The following is a 23784-nucleotide window of genomic DNA, read 5'->3' as shown; positions in this document are numbered from 1 at the left end:
AGCCTTGTGCTGTGGCCAGACTGACCACAGGGGCCCTGATGGGGTGGCGGTCCCCTGCTCAGTGGCTGGGGCTCAGTCGGCTCTCAACTCTGGCCCTCGCTAAACCCCTTTCCAGGGCCACATGCCCTACTTCCCCGCAGCTGTCTCCAGGACCAGGCCCTCCGGGAGCCCTGGAGCCCGCCCCCCACCCTCTCGTGGAGTGTGCCCTTGTTTGGGGAGGTCTAGAAGCCCAGCACCCGGACCCAGGCGGGGTGTGCAGGCGGCCCCCACAGCAGAGCCCTCAGAGCAGCGGGCCCAGCAGCTCCGGGGCCTAGGGAGGCAACCGTGCTGAGAGACTCACAGGGCGGCGCTGAGAGAAGGACCCGCGGGCCGCCGCAGCAGAGGGTCAGGTTTAATGGTCACTCTACGGGGTATCGTACATGGTTAGAGCCCGCACATCCCCGCCCTCCTCGGCCAGGGACACAGCCAGGTGCCCTCAGGCCCAGGCTCTGCAAAGGGGGGCCTGCCCCCGAGCCCCAGCTATATATACAAGAGCGCCACCCCACCCACCAGCAGCTCGCCCTCCGCCTGGGAGGCAGGGTCCGGGGTCCGGGCCCCCGGCGGGGCCGCGGGGTCTCACACGCGCGGGGCGCAGCCCCGACTGGCCCGCACGGCCCCTTCCCTCTGCCGGGAGGGCCCGCTGGGCAGCAGCAGCGTGGGCGGGGCGAGCACGCTGGGCCCCGGCGCCTCCGGCTGCGGGGCGGGGCAGGGGGCGCGCTCCCGTGGGACCCCCAGGAGGACACCAGCCCAGGGCGCACTCCGCTCGGACGGGCCGGCGGGGGCCGGCGGAGGGGCGCACGCGAGCCGAGCCGACTGGGGCTGGGCGCGGCCCTGTGCTGGTGATGGGTTCGGCAGGGCCGGCGCGGGACCAGGACGCGCACGCACTACACGAGCTCACAAGGGACGGGAAGAAATGGCACTTGTTCTGCGGCCGCGGGATGCTCCCGCCGGCTGAGGACTCGACCGGGAACCTGAGCGGTGAGGCTGCCCTGAGGTGCCTGAGTCAGGACCGGCGGGCGCCCCAGGACCCGAGCGGCGGCCCTGCCCTCACAGCACGTCCTCGAAGTCCAGCAGCTTCGAGTGCTGACGGCTCTTCCACAGGCGGTACAGCCGGAAGTCGAAGTACGTCTCGATCATCTGCTTCCCTGAGGAGGCGGGCGGGGCGGGGCTCAGGATGGAGATGAGAGGGGCGTGGCCAGGGCGGGGCCAGGACAGAAGGGCGTAGCCCAGGGTACAGGGCGGATGGGAAGGGAGGGGCTCAGGAGGCATAAGGGGCGGGGCCGGAGCTCGGGGGCGGGGTTCTAGCTCAGGGTGGAGCTGGGGGAGGGGCGCTGCCTCCAAGACCCCACCCGGAGGGCTGGGTATCAGCCTGAAAAACTCACCTTGGGCTGACAGCTCCAGCGGGGACTCAAAGATGACCCTGTAAGGGGTCATGAGGGTCCTGAGATTCTGGAACAGCTGAATGGAGGGGACAGAACCATGAGTCCAGGGCAGGGGTGGTCATTTGAGGGCATGATGCAAAGAGGGGGCAGGAACCCTCACCACTGGCTGGGCTAAGACATAAGGGGCTTCTCTGGGAGGCTGAAGGAAGAGGGAAGGGGAATCCCAGGAGAAACACGGTGGGTGGGGTAATTCTATCCACTCTCCTCATGGGACAGGGGTCTCCAGAAGCCTGGGTGGGGCTTGAGGGTCCCTGTACCTTCTCCCCATTGGGGTTCCCCAGAATGTAGCAGCCCATGATGTGGATGACGTTTGGCTCTGGGTTCACTTTGCTCATCAAGCGGCTCAACCGCTTCCAGAAGCTGGCGAGGGAGGGGCACGTCACAGGTGGTCTCCAACCCAGGCCCCCAGGTGTGAGCAGAGACGGCCCAGGGCCCAAGACAGGAGCCTCCTGGTGAGGGGACTGTGGGGTTGGTGCAGAGGACACTGCCTCCAGCCCCGCTCCCAGGCCCAGGGCCAGCCCCGCCCACTCACTGGATCATGTCTTCTTCCTTCTCCACTTTGGCGAAGGTGGCCACCTTGTTCTTGAGCAGGTACAGGTGTCCTGGGCCTCCCTGTAAGAGACGATGGTCAGCCTGGAAGTCTGCGCACACCAGGCATCCATCCACGGCTGCCCCCAACACACACACGTGCAGGGAGGCGGCACCCTCGGCTTGCCCCTCCAACCCCCACTCCCCGGCAGGGAGGCATGTGGCCCTACCTGGCAGAATATGAGCATCTTCCAGATCTTGGCACCCTTGTGGTAGATGTTCAGCTTCTTCTCTATCTCCTCTGGGGAAGGAGGGGTGAGCACTGCCCCCAGGGCTCCCTACGGCCTGCGCACACCCAGCCCCCCGAGGATGGTGGGGACGGAGGGCACATACCCAGGATGTCCTCGAAGGTCGCGTGCTCGTGGTCCTGAGACAGACACAGGCCACACCGAAGTCAGGGCCACGCCCAGGCCGCACCCACACCGGGCCCTGGGGGACAGGCGGGGGGCACTCACGTAGAGAATGGGGATGATGGAAGGGTCGTCCCTGCGGATGATGGTGGGGATGTACTCGGCCTTGGGCACCTTGGAGGAGATGAGCTGGGGATGACACACAGAGCTGCTCAGGGACGGTCCGGCCGCCTCAGAGCTGAGGGGCAGCAGGAGCCCCTGTGAGGTGGACCCCCGACCCCTGCAGTGGAGACACCCCCGGGCAGCCCACAGGGGAGGCCGGTGAGAAACCACCCCCATCCTCCTGGGCGGCCCCCAGTGGCTGCCTCAATCCCAGACACAGAGAGTTGGGTTCCCAGCGCCAAAGGACCCCCCTGCCCAGAACGGCTGGAGAAGCCCAGGGGCCAGTCCTCACCATGACCTTGGGTGGCAGGAAGCCCTCGGTGTCACAGGCCACAGCCTCCAGGCCCTTCTCAGTCTCCCAGTCCAGGTCCTCGAAGGCCTCACCCAAGGTGCAGTGCGAACTCTGCAGGTCACTACCTGAAGGGCAGGTGGGTCACCTGGGCTGGGGACCACCAGCTGAGGCTCCGGGAGGTGGGCGGTGGCCGGAGCTGGTGAGCCGAGATGTTCTCCAGGCCAGCGAGGAACACAGGGTGGTAGAGGGCGCAGGACCAGGTCGCCGCCAGCCGGGCAAGACTGGCCCGTTCAGGGGCCAGAAGCTGCCTGACTGGGAAGGCCAACGGGCCCCAGAGCAAGGCTGGGGGGACCCCTCTGGGATGCAAATGTCAGCTCTGGTGCCCTGGACCAATGAGGAGCTGAGCATCGCAGCCCCCCTCAGGCCAGGCAGCGAGCGAAGGCCTACAGGTGACCCTGCTCAGCGCCACCACAGCATGAGCTCTGTCTGCGAGGCTAGAAGTGCCAGAGCACCCTAGTTTACTCAGATGGGTAAACTGAGGCTCAGAGTGCAGAAGCGCAGAAGCTGCCCCAGCAGGGGACCTGCCCCGGGAGCCTAGGGGGAGCCTCCAGGAGACAGGGGCTGGCCTGTGCGGGGCACCTACTGTCTCGGGAGTCGTGGGAAGTGTCGGCTTTCATGGGGGTGGGGTCGCTCCAGGACCGGCTGAAGCTCCGCTCGCGCCGCTCTGCGAACGCTGCAGTGGAAGCAACACCCGCGTTAGCCGCGGGGGTGGGGCCTGAAGGGGCAAGATGTGGGCTGGGCAGATGGCCATAGGGGACTGGCTAGGGGCGGTCTAAGAGCTCCGGGCGACGCCAATGCAGGACCGGGCAGGGTGGTGGTGGTGGGTGTTGGGGCTATAGATGGAGTCTGGAGGTGCTGGGGTGGTACTAGGGATGGAGTTGGGGAGGGCCAAGCGCTGGACCGAGGGGCAGAGCCGGAGGACACCAGTGGGTACAGGTGACGGTGGGAGGAGTCAGGGCTGCCAGGGCAGGGCTAGAGATGGAGCCTGGGGTCCCAGGCAGGGCTGGGGGAGTCTGAGTCCTGCACTGGGGCGGTAATCGCTGGTGGAGTGGAGCTGGGTCTGGGGCCTAGGTGGTCTTCCCCGGCACAGCGAGCAGCGAACAAAGCCTGGCCAGGCAGGAGCAGGCCCCGCCCCCCCCCCGCGCCCCGCCCCCCCTTACTCTGGGCCTTCACCCTCCGGCTGCCGACCATGCGCAGGTGTTTCCGGAAGTTCCTGGGAAGAAAGCATCAGGGGCTGCGGAGGGCTGGAGAGGGGGTGGCAGCGGCCCTCCCCCCCCCCCCCCCGCCCCACTGTCCCTTACCGCCCCAGCCAGGCACAGTCCGTGGCGCTGCCCCCTCTTTAGCGAGAGATGCTCTCCCAGCGCCCCTGAACTTGTCCACTGGCCCAGCGCCCACCCAGTCCTCTCCTACTGAGACCCTTCCAGGGCTCACCCTTTTGCTGCCTGGACAAAGGCACAATGACCAAGCCTTCTTGGGCGACCCCACCATCTGTCCCTTGGTGACTCAGGGCGCCCAGCCTGCCACCACCCCTTCACGCCCTCCCAGTCCCTCCTTGGGTCCGGGCCAGCCTCCCTCCCCACGTGGCCGAGGGCTCCTGCCTCCTGCACTCGGCTGGGCAGTGCCGCTGTCTACACCCCCCCAGATAGATGTGGGGCTGGCAGGCAATGCCCCTCCCCACCACTATGCTCCCGGACCACCTCGGAGGCAGGTTTCTTGGCCCCCAAACTTTGTGCCCTGACAATGCCCTATTCCAAGACGGGCAGACAGCTCCTAGGTGTGTCTCTGAGATAGGGATCGGGGAGGGGAAGCCTGGCCACTGACCCCACAGCTCTGGGCTTCGAGAGCCAGAGAGACAACTGTCCACGTGCCCCCAAAACAAAAGCCTGGGGGGCCCAGGCTACATGGCTCCCCCGGCCCCCGCGTCCCCAGGGCAGGGCCAGGCCAGCGGTCGCCACCACCCTTCCCCCATCCGGGCTGCGGGGGCCGGGGGCCCAGGCCAGACCAGCACGGACAAGAGACGACCCTGGTGGCGAGTGGCCGGCAGGCCCTACCTCTGGATCACAGACGCGGAGTCGCTCTCCCGTTTCCGACGCTTCCTCTCCGCGTAGCCCCTGAACACCCTGGGGAACCGCCGGGAGTCAGCGCTGCCCTCGGCCGTGGGCAGAGGGACAGACACAAGAGGACAGACGCACGAGAACGGGGACCAGTGGGGCACTCGGGGTGCTGGACCTGGCGGAGGGACCCTGGCTGCCTTGCCCTGTCTGGGCCTGGCCCCTGCAGCCTCCATGCGAGCCGGGAGACAGCACTCCCTCACGGTCTAGGCCCTGGTGCCTGGCCTGCCCAGACCTACTGGGGGCAGGAGGGCCGCCCAGGGACAGCTGTGTGCCCTTTGGCACCTCGAGGTCCCACGGAGTACTTACGAGATGCTGGAAGTGCGGCCGGAAGGGGCAGCGTGGGAGAGAAGACACAATGAGCCTCGACCCCTCAGCCCCCCAAGCTCCCTGTGGTCAGTTCCCTCCTTGTGCTCGACTCAGGGTCCCTCACAAGCACCCGGGCGCCAGCGAGGCGCTGCACACTGTGGCCAGCCCCTGAAAGGGCAGAGGACCCTGCGGTCACCACGGCCCCGGCCACCAGGTGCTGCATCCGGTGGCCTGGCTGCCCCGCCGGCCCTGGGGCCAGAGGGTGCCACTTCCTGTGCCCAGGGCAGTAGCCTGTGCTTCGGGACTGAATTCAGTGTGGGGCGCACCACAGCAAAGGGTGCCGTCCCCGGAAGGAACCCCCAAACGGGAGACCCAGATGCGTGCGGCACGTGCGGGTCTCTCGTGGCCCACGTGGGACACCAGCAGGCTGCCTGCCTGTGGCATGTGTGAGGGCAGAGCCGGGTGACACAGGCCCAGAAGAGCCACCCCCGCTGGTGACTGTGAGCTGCAGCCTCCAGCTCACCCCACAGACAAGACAGGACGAACAGACAGGAGGAACTGTGAGGAACGGGGGAGGGCGGGGGCTGGAAGAGCAGCTGGCCCTGCCGTCCTGCAGGCCAACACCACGCCTGGGCACGTGGGCTGCTCAGAAACAGCCACCCAGGTGGCCCTGGGGCAGGGGCAAGGTCCGGGAGGCGGCCCCGGCCAGGCCCTGCACGGCGGGCCGGGACTCACGCTTGCATGGTTGTGGTCGCGGTCTGGAAACTGAACAGGCTTTCCTTGGGGAACCAGGTTCGGATAGGGGTGTGGCTGCCATCTGGAAGAGACCGAGGGAGCAGTGGCCAGGGTGGCCTGGGCATCCTCCTGGGGAGGGGGGTGCTGGGGTGGAGCCAGCGGAGGTCAACGGGGTCACGAGGCAACGCGTGCCCACACGTGCCCCAGCCACTGGGGCCCAGACAGCTTGGAGGCTCCGAGGCGCTTCGCTGGTCCTCCTTGCTCAGCTCCCCTCTGGCTGCCCACAGTGAGGGGTGCTCCTTTGGGAGCGCAGCCTGTTCTGGGGAAGGGTCACTGTCTCCCTTTGGGAAGGAGGGCCCAGCAGGGACAATGGCTGACGCCCCTCCTGGGGCTCCAGGGCCTTCTCCGAAGCAAGGACGCTCTAGAGTAAGCTCGGCCAGACCTGTCCTTCCCCAGACCCTTCCAGGAGGGCTCGGTGAAGACCCTCGGGGAGCATGGAGACCCTACAGCTGCTAGAGGAGGGGGAGGAGGGGGAGGGTTGAATTGGCTCAACCCTCTCACCTGGATCCCTACTGAAGCCCTTGCCTGCATCCCTTGGAGGAGCACGAGGTCGTACACGTGAACTGCCTGCACCCCAGGCCTAGGCCGACTGCAGACTTGGAAGCCCAGCAGGTGTCCTTGGGGGACGTGGCAGCTGGTTAGAGCTCTGCTTTTCAGCAAGTGGCCTCAGAGCCAGAGGCACAGGGCTGCTTGACCACCCAAGGAAGCCTTTGCAAGACACGCAGGCCTCTGGGTCGCCAGCACCCACACAGCCCAACAATCCCAGGGAGAAACCCACCGGCTGGCAAGGCCCCAAACAGCTGAGTGTGCACTGAGGTAAGCAGAGCCCTGCTTGGTGGGCCTGGGGCAGGGTTGTGCCCCAGGACGACCCAGAGGCAGCCCAGCCTTCCAACTAAGCTACATTTTCTACCTGCTCAATTCTCAAGATCCTCCCAGGTCCCCTCCTATGGGAAGCTGTCTTTGATTGACTTGGTACTGGCAGGACCAAAGCCAACTGTGGAGCATGAGACAGGACAGCAGGATTCAACCTGCATGCTGTGACCCGGGCACCGTCCCCCTGTCCAAGCCTCACGATGGCTGCTGCTGGCAGATGCGGCACCGGCGCTCCGCCCATCCTCCCCATGCCCACGACATGCCCCTCACCAGACACACGGTCGACGCTGTACATCCTCTCCAGCTTCTTGCGGCGGCTGGTGGTCTGGGGCAGAGAGGACTGGTCCAGCGCAAAGGCCCGAGGGGAGGGGCCCGGGGCAAGCTGGGCGCATCCTGGACACTCCTTGGAACCCTGGCGGCTGCCTGCCCAGCTCTGGCAGGGCGTGCTGACGTCCTCACAGCTGCCACCAGGGCTGGCACGCAGGGGCTGGCCGTGGTGGTGGTGGTGGTGGTGGTGGGGGTGCTGCTCCCGGCTGCGCCGCCCCTTCACCACGCCCAGCTCGATGGCCTCCGCCTCGGGGCTGGGCAGCAGGGCCGGCTCCCCCGAGATGGTGTACACGCGGGGCTGCGGGCCCTCCCCGGCCGGCCGCCCGAGGACCGCCTCCTCGGAGAGGCTGCCGTCGCAGCGGCCGTCGGAGACGGCGGAGAGGCGGCGCTTGTTCTGGGGGGGTGGCTGCATCTCCGGGGACCCGTCGTGGCCAGAGTAGGCGTCGGCCAGCAGGTGGTCTGGGGAAGAGGCCCAGGTGAGCCGGGGCCTGAAGGCTGTGCCCTTCCACTTTCCTGGTGCTCGGCCGGCAGAAAACCCCAACGGGGCTCCGGCCCAGCGTGGAGCCTGCGGCTCCCCCCAGCCCTGCTGACCAAACTCTCATCCCTGCATCTTCAGAGCCCGTTTCCCTGAGCTCCTCCCAGAGGCTCCCCGCTGCCTCCTTTCTGGGCCCCAAGCCCCTCCTCGCGTGTGTGGGTGTTGAGGGGCAGGAAGGAGCAGACCCCTCCTAGCCTGCCGCTGTGCTCCTGTGCCCAATGCCAACGTCTCCCCTCCCCCCGACCAGCTGGCCCCCAGAGACAGTGGTGCCAACCCTGGGGGGTGCCAGGAGGCCTGTTGCCATGCCAACGGCCCAGGCTGGGTGGGTGCCATGGTGATGGGTGACTTGAGCTCCTGCTGGGGCTCTGGGCCAGGCCAGGCAGGGGGATGAGGAAGCTGGCCGGCAAGGCAGCTGCTGGGCTCACCCCCACAGCGCCCAGGGCGTGCGGGCCGGCCTGGAGCAGAGGCAGTGACCCGGCCGGAGGGACGGGGGCTGTGGACGGACTCCACGCCAGCAATGCTTCCCGAGCCCCTACCTGCACCGTTCCGGTTCTCAGGGTGACTCTGGGACAGGTACTCGCCGAAAGCTCGGGCGGCTCTGAAGGGCGGACAGCGGAGCGCCGTCAGTGCACAGCCCTCCTCCCCATCACCCCGGCCTCGCCCGCACACGAGCGTGGGTCCCCACCCTGGCCTCAGACCGTGGCACCAGAGGGGTCGGGGTCCCTCAAAACCGGCACTCCCACCCAACGCAAACAGCCCGGGGCAGGCGGGTCGCGGTTGCCTGGACCCTGGGGTCCCAGTGCCCTGTGACTACACCTGCAGAGCGGCCCTGGCCAGGTCCTGGGGGCACCTGTCACCCAGCGCACGCGGGGGTGAGGTCTCCGCGAGGGCGCCTGCGGGGGCGGGGTGGGGGCGGGGAGCCGGCGCAGCCGGAGCGCTCACCGCACTTTGGCTGCCACGGAGGACATGGCTTCGCTTCTCAGCGCCCTCCTCCGGGAGGCGGCGGCGCCCATTGTTGAGGCGGCGGCACATCCCCGGCCTCAGAGCGCGCCCCGCGCCCGCCGCCTCTGCCAGAGCAGCCGCCAGGTGCAGGGGCTCCGGCCGGGGACCCGCATGGCTGTGCCGGGCCCTCCACGTCCCGCACCCGGCACCGCGGCCGGACCCGGGAGCCGCTCCGCCCTCCGCTACGTGAGAGGCGGGACGTTTTCCATGACGTCAGTGAGCCCGGGGCTCTGGTCACCTGGGCATGAGGACCTCAGTGGCAGCTCCGCCAACGCCCCAGGGTGTGGCGGGGCCAGGCGCGGCCACCGGGGCGCTCAGGGAGCCGGAAGCAGGCAGTCCGGTCTTCGCGGGTGCCCAGGCCCAGGCCCTCCCTGCCCCGCGCGGACCCGTATCCCCCGCTCGGAGACTTGCAGGGCCGGTGGGGTCCAAAGTCACTGGGCCAGCAGTTCTCCCTCCTTTGGTACAAAAGCGCCCCCGCATCCCTGGCGCTATTTAAAGACAGGTGACGGCAAGTGTGGGCATCCCGTGTCTTGGGAGCATCCTGTGTGTCCCAGTAACCCATCACGAGAGGCTCATCCTCGGTTTGGTGGACCCCAGCTCATTCCAGACCTCGGGCACCTCCCTGCTCTGTCTGGAACTCCTCGCCCAGGGTTCTCAAGGCCCAGCAGTAGGGCATCTGGGGCCCTACAGGCCCCATGTGGAGCCCTCCCGGGAGGGCAGACAAGGCCACGTCCACCTGGGTCGCAGTGATGCAGGCCTGCCTGTGGCCAGCGATGGGGACAGTGGCCAGCTGGCTCCAGCCAGGCCCTTCTCGGCATCACTCTTGGCACAAGGACCTCGGCGCGGGCAGCACACTCCACACAGTCGCATCTGCCTTTATTGACGAGCGAGGTGGGAGCATCTGGACTCTGGTGTCTCCCAGGGGCCCTGGGACTCGCCGGGCCGGCGGCTCCCAGAGCCACTGTGTGGCCAGGGGTGCCAGTGAGGGGAGGCAGCCACGCCAGTGCAGCCCCTGGCCCAGCTAGGTCCCCTGCCCCCAGAGCCGTGGTGTCCGGCACAGGCCCACAGGCTGGCTGGCTTCAGGGGCCTCGGAGGAGGCCTCTACCGGTTCAGGTCAGAGCGCCAGGGGGCCGAGGCATCCTGGGGCGGTCTGGGGGAATCCAGACGGGCGTGTTGCTGGCGAAGCGAGGGTTCGTCCTCCTGGAAGCAGACCGCGCCGTCAAGGTGGGGACAAGCTGGAGGACTGGCCCCGGGGCAGGGGGGTGACTCTCCGGCCCTGGCCTGCGAGGGACCCTCAGAGCCCACAGGCGCAGGCTGCTCACCAAGTCAGAGCCCTCGTCGGCCGGGGCACTCTGGAAGTCAGCGTAGGCGTCCTGGGAGCCGTCCGCCAGCCCCTCCTCGCACTCGGTCAGCGAGTCGGACTCGTCTAGGCAGAGGGGGCTTTGTCGGTCCCTCCCCAGGGCAGGAGTCATCCTGCAGTGGTGGGCAGGTCCCCAGCCCCAGCCACCAGGTCCCAGGGCGCCTGCTGAGTGTGCCAAGGATCTGGAACACTGCCGCCAGCACCTGTGGCTGTGTGGGTGCGCGTCCCACGTGTCCCACTCACCGTCCACCACGGCCACCTTGGCCGGCTCGATGCGCGACACGATCTCTGCGAGGTCGGTGAAGGAGGCATTAGGGCAGGTGGGGACCTGCAGGGGGAGGCGGAGGACACGTCCAGCCCAAGCCACTGCTCCCCGCACCCCTGCCACAGCCCCTCTGGGCCCCCTGTGGCCCTAGCTTGCTGAGGACCCTCAGCCCCCAGAGTAGGGGCAGGGGCAAGAAAAAGGGCAGAGTCCTGAGCAGACGCCCACGGAGACCACCATCCTCTCTGGAGGGTTAGAGAGGGACCTCGGGGCAGAGGCTGAGAGACAGACCCCAAAGCTGCTGCCTGCCTTTGACTTTGTCTTCTCGCCCATGGGGGCCTCTCCAAGGGGCTGCAGGGAGCAGGGTACCTGTCTGGGGTGGCTCAGAGGAGGACAGGTCACAGGAGGAGACAGGGAGAGGGGTGCCCGCTGGGCACTCACATCGCCTGCCTTCATCTTGCTCGTGCCCTGCCGGTCCTGCAGCATCTTCTCCAGCACACCACCGCGCGCCCAGATGCCGAACACCGTGCGCCCGTGCTGGTACCCCACCTCCTGCACACAGAGGGGACCCGGGACCGGGTGCTGGGACCATTGCCTGTGCTCAGAGGGCAGGGGGTTGGGAAGAGGCAGGCGGACACTACGCCCCACTGGCCCTCACGCCCTGCCCCCACTCACGCAGATCTCGGTGAACTTGCCGAAGTCCAGGGTGCCGTAGCTGTCGATGGGCGGGCGCAGGTACTCACAGTAGTCGCTGCTCCGCACCAGCTCCAGCTGCCGCACGCAGCACACGTAGGCCAGGCGCGACTGGATCTCCGCCATGTTCAACACCTGCCACCACACAGCTGCCTGCGTCGCACACCCACACCCGGGGTCACCCCGCCCCAGGGGACGTGTGGCTCTCCCCCGGCCCTTTCCCCAGAGCCCGTCCCTGGCAAGCAGGAGGCGTGGGGAGGCTGCGAGGAGCGCGGCAACAGGGCCCGCCAAGCCCAGGCTGCGCCCCCACCTTGACTTTGGTGGCCAAGGGGTTCCAGCGCTTCCACAGCAGCCACCACCCAGACAGTGCGTCGCCGTAGTTGGTGAGGTCCGTCTCATCCCGGCTGCCCACGTCGATGGCGATCACCACCTTTGCCCCCATCGATCTGGCCACGTCCGCTGGGAAAGAGGCAGCCCTGTCACCACTGGGACAGGCACACGGTGCCCCAGGTGGGAACAGAGCCTGCCCGACAGGCCGTGAGGCCAGCACAGTGCACGGCACTGTCCAACAGGTGACAGGTGTGCCAAGACGGGGCCCCCCCACAGCACGCTGCTCCCTGCCTCTCCTTGGCCCCGGCTCTGAGGACCGCTGAGCTGACAAACGAGCCATATGCTGGACTCACGGCGCCAGGGTGTGCGCGCGCGTGTGTGCTCTCCGCTCCGAGCCAGCCTCTGACTTCCCTTGGCTCACGCCGAGGGAAACGTGTGCCAGCCCTACAGGAGCGGGGGCGGCGGCGGTACCTGGCAGGTTGTTGATGTAGCCCCCGTCCATCAGCAGGTGTCCGTCCTTGGGGTCGCAGAGCGGGGGCATGTAGCCCGACAGGGACATGCTGGCGCGCACGTACCTCCACAGGGAGCCTGGGAGGGGTCCGAAGTGGGGGAGGCTGCCGGACACGCCCAGGGCAGGAGAGGAGCCTCCCTGGCTACACGTTCCTGCCCTGTGCCCTCGGCTCACGGCCTGGCCTGCGAGGAGTCCCAGGGCCTACGCGTCCCGTCTCTGGTCAGAGCTCTGGGCCTGGACACACCCGAACGTCACCCTCCCCAAAGCCCCCAAGAAAGCCAGGCGTGCTCCAGGGCACCCCCACGTGCCAATGCCAGGCGCCAACACTGGGTGCCAAGCCTTCAGCCGGCCCCTCCCCACATCCGTAGACACACTCTGGCAGCTCCAGAAACACTGCCGGGACCAGGCCTCAGTGCGACTCGCAACACAGCGCCCTCCTCAGGCCCACCTCTGTCTCAGCCACGGCCAGCGCCAACCAACTATTCCCGTGACCTGAGTGGGCCCTTCACTCTCTCTCCATCCAGTTCACTCGTCATCTCCTCCTCTCAGAGTCTTTCTTTTTGGCCTTCTAGGGGTCTCTGGGCTCCTGGCTATCTCCCCAATACCCTGCTTGCCATGTGCACCACACAGCATCTCCGAGCTCGGACCCCCCGCACACACACGCATGGAGTCCCTGGGCTCTCTGCCCAGGGAAGGGCCCTGCGCAGGAGCCCCCGCTGGGGGGCAGGTGCTCACCATCCGTATGGACCCGCATGGCTGAGGCTGAGATATCCGTGGTGATGGTGAAGTAGGGGAGCCACAGGTCCTGCGGGGGGAGGGGGGCTCAGCAGGTCTCCTGGCCGCCAGGACGAGGGGTAAGGCCAGGGGATGAGGGGTCTGAGCAGGGAGCACAGGCCAGGCAGGGGTCCCCATGCAGCCGGCAAGCACCTCAATCTGCCGGTCCTGGAAGACACTGCAGATACTGCTGTTGAAGCCGGCGCCAGAGAACATGGAGGTGATGGGGTAGGTCAGGTCCAGCACAGTCTTCACCACTGACGTCATGTCCTGGGAGGGGCACGGTGAGGCCTCAGGAAGACTCGCACCCCACTTGGTGGCACAGGCAGCAGGTGGCTTTCCGGGACCCAACAAGAGCCTGCCTCCCGGAAGGGTGCAGGGACATGGGCACATGCGTGTCCTTCCGTTAGCAGAATGAGGGTGTTGGGAAGCACCCTTAGGGTGGGCTCTCCGGGTGACCGGCATGCCCGGAGGTCCCAAGGGGACGTCACTGACCCCTGGTGTGGGTGGGGTGTGGTCAGTGAGCAGCGGGAGCTCCCGCCTTGGCCGCGAGGCCGCCCAGACGAAGGAGACCCGTGGAGTTCTTGCGGGAGGGGAGCTGCCCATGGGCTGGCTCAGGTCGGCCCTCACACTCTGCCGTGGCGGCCACCCCTCAGGCTCCCGGGAAGCAGCAGGCCTGCAAGGGCCTCACTGCCAGAGATGGCCCCCTTGGGGGCCCAGGGGCTGTCCTTCCTCCGTGTGGACAGGGCTAAGCTGGACCTGTGAGGGGCAGCACGTGTGACCAAACAGCAGTGCTGGCCTCACCCCAAGGACGCCCTGGTTCAAGGCCGCCTGACTTCTGAGGGGTCAGGGATGGAGAGGAAGGGTCCTCTGTGCCTGTGTACGGAGCTTGGGCTGGACGTGGGGGCGCTCACAGTGGCGTGTTGCCTGTCCCCAGGTGCCCACACTGGGAGGTGTGCAGACCTTGTCAGGGGGACACGTGCTCCTGGGGACAGGGGCCCAGGATGGCCTAGGTCATGCCCAGGGTCTTCCACAATCAGACCGGCCCTGTGCCAGAGGGCCCAGAGACAAACCGTGTGGCCCCCGCGACCACCCACCCCCTTGGCGTGCCAGGGGACACAGGCCGTGAGACCCCCTCAAGATGGCGAGACCCAAAGCTCCCTGGTGGTTCCCACATCTGCAACAGACAGGCGGGGGTGGGGTGGGGAGAGGCCTGGGACAGACCCTCCTGAGGCTGAGCACAGTGTCCCCTGCAGCTCCTGCTCCTGGAGGCCCGCAGGCTCAGGAAAGGGGGTCGCTGTGACAGTGCCCTCAGAGAGCCTGTGTGGAGGACCACCAGCCCCCCTTTCTTTCAAAGGGGGATGCAAACAGCTCTGATTCTGCTCACACTTTCAGCCTGAAAACAGGCAGAGCCTAAGAAGGGCAGACAGCGGCCGCACTCTCGGGTGGACCCTCAGCAGGCAGTGGTCCGGCCCCTCCCCTGCTGCGCCCCTCTGCTCCAGCCAGGCCTTAGCCCCTGGACTTGCCTGCTGCCTTCATCGATCACAGGTGCGGATGACGTTTTCTGCGTCTCTAGTGCCCTGGCATTTGGGGTCTTACAGACTGAGGGAGGGACAGTGCCCCAGGACTACCTAGTTGTTAGGGACGAAGGCCTGCCCTGGGGATCTCTCTTGCAAACTAACGAATGCGCAGCCCCCCACCCCTTCACAAAATCTCACAGCAAGCCACCATTTCTCAGCCCAGGGACCAGACACCTGGGCACAACGCCCAGGGCCCCAGCCACTGGAGGTGCTGATCCTAAACTGCTGAGCCTGCCATTCCCACAGACACCCAGGAAGGGCTCCTCCCTGCCTCCTGACGGGCGCTGGTGCTCCCCAGTGGCCTTGTGGGTTGGGGCGTGCCTCTCGTCTCCAGGGGAGCTGTGGGTGACACTGACCTCTCTATGCTGTCCTCAGGCACCTTTATAAACTGAGACCAGGCACCACCCTGGGCCAGCCCCCCAACACTGGAGTGGCCGCAGCCCGTGTGCACCCCCTCCCTGCTTCAAGCCACGCCCTGAGCCTGGAGCCCCGCCCAGCCGGGTGCAGGGCCAGTGGCCCCAGTGTGCTCCTGCCCCACCGGCCTTGCACCCCAGGACAGCTGAGGCCCCTACCTCAGCCCACTGCTTGGCCCGGATCCGAATCTGGCTGTAGTTCCGCTCCTCGGCATACAGGGCGCCCATGAAGGCCCCAATGGACGTCCCTCCGACCATGTCCACGGGAATGCCACACTCCGTCAGGGCTCGGATGACACCGACCTGGGCGCAGCCTCTGTGCCGCCCGGGAGCACACTGTGAGCGCCACCACCAGGGCTGGCCCCAGCCCGGTCCCACCCGGTCCTCTGCGGGGCTGCACAGAATAGGGACAGCCCGCCCAGCCTGGGAAAAGCCGGCCAAAGGCAGTGGTTCACACAGGTCACACAGTGGTTATAAGTAAAGGCAACGCGATGGAAGCTTCCGGACCCTGCTAGCAACCATCAACCTGAGGTCGCCACAGCTGGCCACGTGCTCTGAGACCGACAAAGCATGCGCACACTACGCCAGGGGCTGCGCATGCCCAGAGCATGCAGAGCAGGCACTCACCGTGCTCCGCCTCCTCCGAGCACCAGCGCGATGGCGTTTCCCGTCAGCACCCGCGCCAGCCGTGAGAAGTCCGAGTGCCGGTCTGGGGGTTTCTGGGAGAGCCGCTCGTACAGCTCCACCTGAGGGACGCCAGCGGCAGGGGCTGGGCTGCTCGTCGGACGCCACGGCTGTCCGACACCCACCGGCCAGCCTCCTCGGCAGCCACAGAGGGACGGGAAGCCCCAACCCCGGCTGAAACGCCCGGCCCGAGGGCGGAGAGCGCTGCGGGCAGAGACTCCAGGCGCGGATGCAGCTGTCAGGACGCTGGTACAGAGCTGGGGGGGGGGGGGCAGAGGGGCTGTGCACCCCCCTCCCCCAAAGGCAGGGGCCTCGGGGTTTGCATTCGCTTCTACAGGGAGCAGTGGCTCCGCTGAGCAGCCAGCAAGGCCCTCTGGAATCTCGGGCTCACCCCAACCCCGGGGCCCTGCCGGGCCGCAGCAACAGGGGGAGATCGGCGCCTCACCAGCTTGGGCAGGCTCCTCCGGGAGAACACGCGGCGGGGGCAGCGCAGGTGCAGGTGACCGGAGCACCAGCTGCGCATGTTGAGCCACTCGACGGTGCGTGCGGGCGCGGGTCCATCCTCCCGGTGCAGCAGGATCAGCTGCTTCTGGGCACGCACGGCCGCGCTCTCCAGCATCCGCTCCAGCTGCGGGGAGCAGAGCTGCGGTCAGGGGAGCCTGAAGGCCAGGATGGGACCAGGTGGCACCCCGGTTCTGTACACCAGCTGGGCTGTGGAGCCCTCTGTCCCTGGCTGTGAGGCTGTGGCCGGGGGTCTCCCCACCACCCACCCCTGCCACGCAGTGCACGGGCCACCTCCCAGAACACGGCCCCTTGGACACACACACGGAGACCTCAGATGATGAATTTTGCAAACACCCCCTGGCGAGGGAGCCTCATTGCCCGAGGAACAGGGACCCGCATCACTGAGGAGGGACTTCTAGCTGCCCCAGGATCAGGGCAGAAGCTTGAGATGAGAGCAGTGATGGAAAGCGGAAGGAGATGGAAGATGCCAGCTGAAGAGTGTCCATCTCTTACCCAGGAAGCAGGAAAGAGACAGGAGTGCCAGTGCCCAGAGTGGGGGACGTGGCTCCAGGCCTTCTGTGAACCTGGAGGCGACACGCTCCAGTCCAGGTGGGCCTGTGCAGGAAATGACCTCCCCCAGCCCACGGACCGGGGCAGACAGGTGGTGGGAACTCACAAACAGGGAGACTTCAAAATGACTTTAAAAAATAGGGCACTGTTTCTATAAAAGTTCGCCCTGTGAGGCAGAGCTGCCCACTCACAGCAACCGTGTGAAACCGGACAGAGGCTCCGACTTCACAAGAGGCCGTGGTGGGGGCAGGGGGTGAGCCGCTCTGCTCTGTGCTAAAACGGCTACTAAATGTAATATCTGGGTGTTAACTCTCACAACCCATCCTTTCCGAGTTCCTGAAATATTTCATTCAAAGGGAAGAGCAGCAGAGGCAGGCTCCCTGGCGTGTGTGCGCGCATGAGGAAAGAGTGGCCACCCCAGCCAGGACCTGCCCTGTTCCCATGGCTCTGTCCCACCCACAGCTCTGCCCTCTGCCCCGGGTGATCCACCTACCTCGCCCACGGTGGGCTCCTGCTCCCCCAAGCCCACGATGAGGATGCAGTCCGCCTGCCGGATGCAGCGCTGGGTCCAGGGCGTGAGCGTGCCGTCTGCCTGGTAGAGCACAATCCTGTGGATGTCCTCCTGCTGCCCCAACCAGCTGGACAGCCTGTACTCATGGATACTGGAAGACACGGACGTGGGGTCCTTGACAGGGTGGCGCATGGACGTGTTGGGGCACAAAGGGGCCACAGACATGGAGGGCAGACCACAAGGCAGACACAGGGCCCCGTGGGTGCAGAGCCTGGGGTGTGCAGACACAGTACGTTTCCAAACTGTGCTTGGACTGGCTGAGAGCCAGAAGCCAGTTGGTCTGTGACAAGCAGGTGGGGGTACCTGTCCAGAGCCGCAGAGCCGAGGCGCTGTTTTATGTTGTCGCTGGTCAGCAGCAGGACTGGGCCTGAAAACAGAGCCCCAGGTTACGGGAGACCTCCTGGCAGCAGGGCCCGTCCGCAGGGCCAGCCGCTGCCCCCAGCACGTCTGCCGCTCCTGAAGGCTGTATGTAGCCTTGCACCTGTCAACAAGGAAGTGCTTGTGACCTGAGGGGCGCCTCTGGGCAGGTGGGTCTGCATGGTGAGAAGTGGGTGCTGAGCCCCCAGAGTAGGGAGGACTGTACCTGCTCAGGGGCTCACCAGCCACAGGGACGGGCTTCTCTGAACTTCAGTCTCTTTCTCTATACACAAAGGGCTTGAAACTCTGAGGCACTGAGACTGTATGCTGGGGGCAGGGGACTCAGGTCATAAAGTGCAAGATAATACAATTTCTCGAATGCAGATCAGCGAGGCTGGCTGGATCCAGTGCTGTGCCGCCCACCAGGGCTGAGATGCACAACTTCTCACATTTGTGCCTTTGACAGCAGCAAGCATCTTCCATCTACGGCGTCTGAGCGCCCTCGTCTGCCAAGTGGTCAGGACCTGCCCAACCAGCACGGCCAGGGTCAGAATCCATGGAGAGGCTGCTGGGGCTCAGGACAGCAGCCAAGACAGCACAGTCTCGGACGGGCTGAGGAGGCCCCAGGTCTGACGGCGCGGCAGGAGTGCCGCCCGGCGCAGGGCTTCCTTCTTACCCTGCACTCACATCAAAGCTTCTCCAAGGGCATCTGATTAAAAGGTGAGGTAAGGAATTGCCCAAATAAAGGTGTGTCTACAATGGTGGCTGATTCACGTGGCAGAAGGCTTTGAGGGGGGGCTGGGGGAGGGTTCTATGCTGAGAGGAGCTGTCTGCCTCCTCCCCAGGGGGTGGGCCCTCCGGGCACTACAGGCACACATCTCGCCCACCCCTTGGACATCCAGGATGTGACCAGACAGGCAGGCATGTCTGACTGCAAAAGCACTGAGGAGCCCAGCCCTGAGACCCTCAGAGGACCTGGGCTGGGCCCCTACCTGTCCCTTGGTGCCTGTCTCCTGGACTTGGGGGGACTCTCCGAGGCCTCCAGGGGAGTGGGGAGCCCCCAAAGGTGGTGTTCTGGCCCCCACGGCACCATCTGCAGCTCCTGCCCATCAGGAATGGGGCGACCATCCCACCCACGAGGGGTCTGCCTGCAGCCCAGGTGGTGCAGGCCCAAGGCCCGAGGAGACACAGACACAGTGGCCACCAGCTGGGCCGCCCAACAGCTTCTCTCCCGAACCCTGGCAGCTGAAGGGGATGGAGCAACACCTACTGCGTGCTACAGGACGGTGGCTATTGGCTGAAGTCTTTGCTCAGCAAAAGCAGCCTTGAGAAGAGAGGGCTACTCGCATACATGGTCACCTGACTTGGCAGAGGTGGCCCAGCCAGGCCGGGGTCAGAGTTCAATCTTTCTAAATGAGGTTCTAGGTCAGCTGAAGAAACCAAGAGGCAAAGTGGATCTTGGCTACCTACTATCATGACCAAATCACAAAAATCAGCATCAAGATAGGAAAAAAATGGATAAACTGGCCTATATCAGAATCAAGAACTTCTGTTTGCCAAAAGACATCACTGAAAGAGAGGGAAAAAAAGCCACAGAGAAGGGACAGTACCTGCAGTATTTTCATCCAAAAAAGGAATTGTAACCAGATCACAGACAGAACTCTGCCATCGGCAGGAGAAGGTGGCACCCCAATGAAGAGGGGAGATGACATGACAGGCACTGGTGATGGAGGGCACCCCAGCGGCCAGGCAGCAAACTTCCCTGTCTCTGAGAACCGCACATCCCCGTGCACAGAGGCCCCGTGCGCGCGCTGAGGCGCACGGGGAGAAAGTCCGCCACGGCACGAACACGCGCTCTCCTCCAGGGCGCACAATGAGGCTTGATAAGCCGAAATCACACAGCGTCTCTTTCTTGATCACAGTGGTGTGAAACTAGAAACCAAGAACAGGAGGAAAGTGGAAGGCGTACAAGTGTGTGGAAGTTAAACAACATACGCTTACACGACCAATGGGTCAAAGTCTCAAGGAAAGTAGAAAAGACTTGAGCCCCAAGTACATGAGCGCGCAGCATTCCAGAGCTTCCCGGACGCATTGAAAGGAGGGCTGAGAAAGGAAGTCCTCAAATCAGCAACTTAGCTTTATACCTTGAGGAACTAGAAAAAGAACATCAGACTAAACTCATAACCGCCCTAGCTGGTATGGTGCAGTTGGCTGCAGCATTGTCCTATAACTGAAGGGTGGTAGGTTCAAATCCCGATCAGGGTACATACCTAGGTTGTGAGGAGATCCCCCGTCCAGGCGTCCGTGGGGGGCAACCAACTGATGCTTCTCTCTCACATTAATGTTTTTCTCTCCCCACCTCCTCTAAAAAGCAACGGAAAAAATGTCCTCAAGTGAGGACTAAAAAAATTAATAAAATAATAAAATAGAGGAGGTGGGGAGATTAGAGATAAAATAGAGAAAAAATTAGAGATAAAATAGAGAAAATAAATGAAACCCAAAGTTGGTTCTTTGAAAGAAGCAACAGAAATGACAAATGTTTAGCAAGATGAATAAAGAAAAAAAGAAGATTCAAATCACTACAATAAGTGGCGGACCATTACCGACTTCACAGAAATAAAAGGGAGCATGAGAACACTATGGGTAACTGTCGGGATTACCCAATACCAACAAATTGTATAATCCGGGCGAAACGGACAGACTTCTAGGAACACAAGACCTACCGAGAGTGGATCATGGAAACCTCCACAGACCTGTCACAGGTACAAAGATCGAACCAGTAAAGATGAGAACGAAACCAACAAAGAACAGCCCTGGACGCGAGGGCTTCCCTGGTGAATTCCATCAGATATTTAAAGTAAAATGAACACCGGTCGGTCCTCCTCAGACTCTACTGAAATGCAGAGGGGAAGGGGCCCTCCCCACCCCGCCCCGCAGGGCGGGCGCCACCCTGATACCAAGGCCACTAGAAGGCGAGGACACCGGGACAGTTGGGATGGACGACCTCTGTCAACACGGATGTAGAAATCCTCGACCAGAGGCTGGCGAACCAAACTCAGCAGTCTGTGCAAAGGACTGTTTGCCGCCGCCACGTGGGACTGTCCTGGACAGCTGGGACGGCTCAACGGGGAAACAGCCGTCAGCGCGACAAACCAGGTTTGCCGGACGAAGGGGAAGCACACACCGCCCCTCTGCTGGTGCAGAACAGCCCCGACAAACGCAGCCTCTTTGCACAATGAAAACGCTCAGTAAACTACATTCAGGAAGAAACTTCCTCGCCTGGCTGGGTAGCTGAGCAGGTTTGAGCGTCACCCCCCTGCACAAGGTGGCCGGCTCGATCCCTGGTCGGGGGACCATGCAGGAACCAACCAACAAATGCACGAATAGGTGGGACAGCAAAGTGGTGTCTGTCTGTCTGTCTGTCTCCCTCTCCCCACTTCCTCTCTCTATCCCTAAAATCAATTCAGAGAAAGGAACTTCCTCAACATACCGATGACCAGACACCGGAGCCGACAGCTAGCACGGCACTGAAGGGGAAAGATCAGGGACAAGGCGGGGGTGCCCGCCCCCACCACTGGTATTCCTCACGGCACTGTTGATATAATTAAGCAATTAAACAGACATAAAAGATATCAAAATTGGAAAGGAAGAAGTAAAATTATCTTGGTTTGCGTACGTTTTCTTATATAAAAGGAACCCTAAAAGATCCACCAAAAACTGTTACAACGAATGAGCGAAGGTGCAAGATACGAAAACAACACACAAAAATCAGCTGATTTCTATACACGAACAGTGAGCAATTTGAAAGAAAATTATGAAAATAACTCATTTACATTGGCATCAAAAACAGTAAAACACTTAGGAATAAACTCGACCAAGGAGGTGGAAGGCACGCTGAACGCTGCAAAACGCACTGAAGGGAATGGAAGGCGCAGGAGGGTCGGGAGACACGGTGCTGCTGAGGCGGAAGGACCGCCCAGAGCGACCTGCAGGGTCAGTGCCGTGGGTCGGCGCCCTACCGAGTCTCTCCCAGACGCGGCAGTGTACCTCCTGAGATCCAGCTGGGTCTGGGGGCCCCTGCACGGCCCAGACGACCCTGAGGCAGAACGGAGCCGAGGACGCAGACCGCCTGGTTTGCAGACTCGCTGCAAAGCCGCACGACGAAGGTGCTGGGGAAGGTCAGACCTGCGGGCCCCGGAGTGGGACGGCGAGCGGAACAGACCTGGAGCACATCGATGACCACTCCTCGGGGACAGGGCTGGCCTTCCACTGGACACCCACATACGAAAGAAAATTGCCACTGCCTAACACCATACCTTCTACAAAAATAAGCCCCCAAACAGATCCTGGATTCAAACGTAAAACTACAAGCCTTTCAGAAAAAGCGTGGAAAACCGAGGCCGTAGGGTTAGGTGAAGAGGAAACACCGAAAGCACGATCCACACAAGAAAAAATAATAGATAAACTAGACTTCCTCGAAACTCCAGGGTTTGCCTGTGGAGCCTGGGTTACGAGGACGGAAGACAGCTGGGGACGGGCAGCGCCCTTCTGAGCACGCTCCCCGCAGAGGGCGGTGTCTGCCCTGAGTGACGGAGCCTGAAAACTCACCAGGACTCGGTGGGAACACAAGCACGGGTTCGAGCAGAAACTTCACCCAGGACTGCACGGTGGGCCACGTGCTCCTGCCGCCCCGTCAGCGCCACTGAGGTAAACTTGGTGACCACCCCAGAGGCTGGGAGGGGTGGAGAGATGACCACGCGCCAGGCAGCTGCTCCAGCCAGGAGTGGGCAGTGGGAATCTGCTCCCCACACCTCCACCCTCCTGGACGTCCACACGGGGAGCAGGGAAGCTGTGTGCATGCAAAACCCTTCACACGCATGCTCACAGAACTCTGTTCCGGAAAGCCCACACTGGAGACCACCCCACACCCTCCGGCAGGTGAGGGGTCGAGAACCACGTGAATCCCGACAGTGGCCTCTCCTCGCCGTGGAAGGGACACGCCGTTGCTCTGCGGCATCGGCTCCGAGAGAAGAAAGCCCATTTCAGGAGGCCCTGGGCTGCCGACGCCAGATTCTGGCACTGAGCGGGCGGAGAGCAGAGTCCTGGTCGCCAGGGCGCAGGTGCCGGGAGAGGCAGCCGGGAGAGGCAGCGGGCGTCCCCCACAGCATACGCGAACTACAGTAGTTGGGGGGGGGGGCCCTTGAGAGTCTGTGCATGTCAGCTCCACTAGTGGGAAAGGAAACCCTGAGACTCCGTTCATCCCAAGGCCTGGAGCGGGGAGGGGACGGGCCTGCGGTGCCCAGAGAAGCGCCCCATAAAACAACTCTGGGTAATTGCCTGAACGAATGCAGTCTAGAGCAAGATAAGGATTTGGGCTAACGGGCCCCCACCTGTACCTACGTCTGGGACCCGTCAGTTAGTATGTAACTTCCTCATCCCCATCCCGCCAACTACGTAAGTCCTCAGAACAAAGGACTCACTTGGCTCCTCTGCTATGGGGGGGCTCCTGGCCCCCCTGCTCTGGCCGCCCCGCCTTTGCTCTCCCACTAGAACTGAGCGCGAATGAGTTCCGCCTGTCAACAGGCTTGCTGCTCTGTGATCCTTCACTGGGTCGGCAAGAAGAACCGAGTGTCTGGGAGTTTCCCTGTAACGTGCAGACGCACGCACACGTGCACACACACGGGCGCGCTTCGAGCACATGTGCATGTATGTACACATGTGCACACGCGTGTGTGGGCACAGACGCATGAAAACCAGTGGCATCCGAGGAGCACACACAGAGCAGACAAGTGCCCGTGTCTTGGTCCCGCAGCTGCAGTCACGAAGCCGGGGGACGGCACGCGGCCTCTCTGCAGGTTCTGCAGCTCCCCGGCACCTACGTTATTTCCGAACGAAGCATCTTTAAAGAGGGAGGGGCCTGTCCAGAGCAGGATGTTTGTTCTAAAATAGAAAACAAGACTAAGGGCAAGCGACGCTCTCTGTGCTTTAAAATTTCACTTGGAGAATAACTTTTGAATATTGAATGTCTATAGCAGCGTCTTTTGATTTTACACATGGTTGTCATCTGGCACCTGTTCAGTGCTTTCTGGTATCAAGTGTCTGCCTCGGGTGGAGAGCACCATCTCAGGCACTGAACTGTTTCACAGCAGAGAACGTTCGTGCGTCCACTGCTGTGTCATTTTTTAAAGACGACCTCTGACACTTGGTGGGACCCGGTCACTGCGAACCAATTCACTGTCTCTCATGATGGTCGCTCTCAATTGTACAGAAACGTGTGGCCTGTTGACAAT

The 23784-nt window shown here is 63.8% G+C and overlaps 2 protein-coding genes across 9 annotated transcripts in view; both read right to left on the bottom strand.

Annotated features, from left to right (window-relative positions):
- Window positions 1–375: 375 nt before the first annotated feature.
- NSMF (NMDA receptor synaptonuclear signaling and neuronal migration factor) lies at window positions 376–9646 on the bottom strand. Of its 4 annotated transcripts, XM_037127618.2 has the most exons (15): window positions 8826–9646; window positions 8420–8481; window positions 7292–7807; window positions 6089–6170; window positions 4985–5053; window positions 4094–4146; window positions 3517–3606; window positions 2874–2998; window positions 2525–2608; window positions 2403–2436; window positions 2240–2310; window positions 2014–2093; window positions 1739–1841; window positions 1422–1497; window positions 376–1184 (listed from the first exon to the last, which is right to left on the bottom strand). In XM_037127618.2, the coding sequence occupies exons 1-15, from the start codon at window positions 8894–8896 to the stop codon at window positions 1087–1089; spliced, it is 1614 nt and encodes a 537-aa protein (XP_036983513.2). In that variant the 5' UTR covers window positions 8897–9646; the 3' UTR covers window positions 376–1086. The 4 variants fall into 4 exon arrangements, with proteins under 4 accessions (XP_036983513.2, XP_053523811.1, XP_036983514.2 ...); XM_053667836.1 differs by lacking the exon at window positions 3517–3606; XM_037127619.2 differs by lacking the exon at window positions 4985–5053.
- Window positions 9647–9744: 98 nt separating this feature from the next.
- The window catches only part of PNPLA7 (patatin like phospholipase domain containing 7), a 41516-nt gene continuing 27476 nt past the window's right edge, over window positions 9745–23784 (bottom strand). For 4 of the 5 annotated variants that reach the window (XM_053667819.1, XM_053667818.1, XM_053667817.1 and 1 more), the window contains 14 exons: window positions 17441–17504; window positions 17060–17228; window positions 15938–16120; window positions 15436–15554; window positions 14968–15124; window positions 12969–13085; window positions 12777–12846; window positions 12002–12118; window positions 11511–11659; window positions 11183–11335; window positions 10877–11059; window positions 10489–10573; window positions 10208–10311; window positions 9745–10085 (listed from right to left, as the gene is read on the bottom strand). In XM_053667819.1, coding sequence (XP_053523794.1) covers window positions 9987–10085; window positions 10208–10311; window positions 10489–10573; window positions 10877–11059; window positions 11183–11335; window positions 11511–11659; window positions 12002–12118; window positions 12777–12846; window positions 12969–13085; window positions 14968–15124; window positions 15436–15554; window positions 15938–16120; window positions 17060–17228; window positions 17441–17504 — 1769 coding nt within the window. In that variant the 3' untranslated portion in view covers window positions 9745–9986. The remainder of the gene's footprint in view (window positions 10086–10207; window positions 10312–10488; window positions 10574–10876; window positions 11060–11182; window positions 11336–11510; window positions 11660–12001; window positions 12119–12776; window positions 12847–12968; window positions 13086–14967; window positions 15125–15435; window positions 15555–15937; window positions 16121–17059; window positions 17229–17440; window positions 17505–23784) is intronic. The other variant, XM_053667821.1, reaches the window with a different exon arrangement.

This window comes from Artibeus jamaicensis, unplaced genomic scaffold (assembly GCF_021234435.1).
Source record: "Artibeus jamaicensis isolate MK-2021 breed Jamaican fruit bat unplaced genomic scaffold, CSHL_Jam_final contig_471, whole genome shotgun sequence".
NCBI lineage: Eukaryota > Metazoa > Chordata > Mammalia > Chiroptera > Phyllostomidae > Artibeus > Artibeus jamaicensis.
The sequence above is the reverse complement of the archived record's forward strand: the minus strand, read 5'-3'. Positions and strand labels throughout refer to the sequence as shown.

What these genes read in the sequence shown, in the direction of transcription:
- NSMF (XM_037127618.2), bottom strand. Translation starts at nt 8,896, where the DNA reads ATGGGCGCCGCCGCCTCCCGGAGGAGGGCGCTGAGAAGCGAAGCCATG. An exon ending in CCGGAGGGTGAAGGCCCAGA is followed by an intron (nt 3,607 to 4,093) that starts GTAAGGGGGGGC and finishes CTTCCACTGCAG; the next exon opens with CGTTCGCAGAGCGGCGCGAG. An exon ending in AAGGAAGAAGACATGATCCA is followed by an intron (nt 1,842 to 2,013) that starts GTGAGTGGGCGG and finishes CTCCCTCGCCAG; the next exon opens with CTTCTGGAAGCGGTTGAGCC.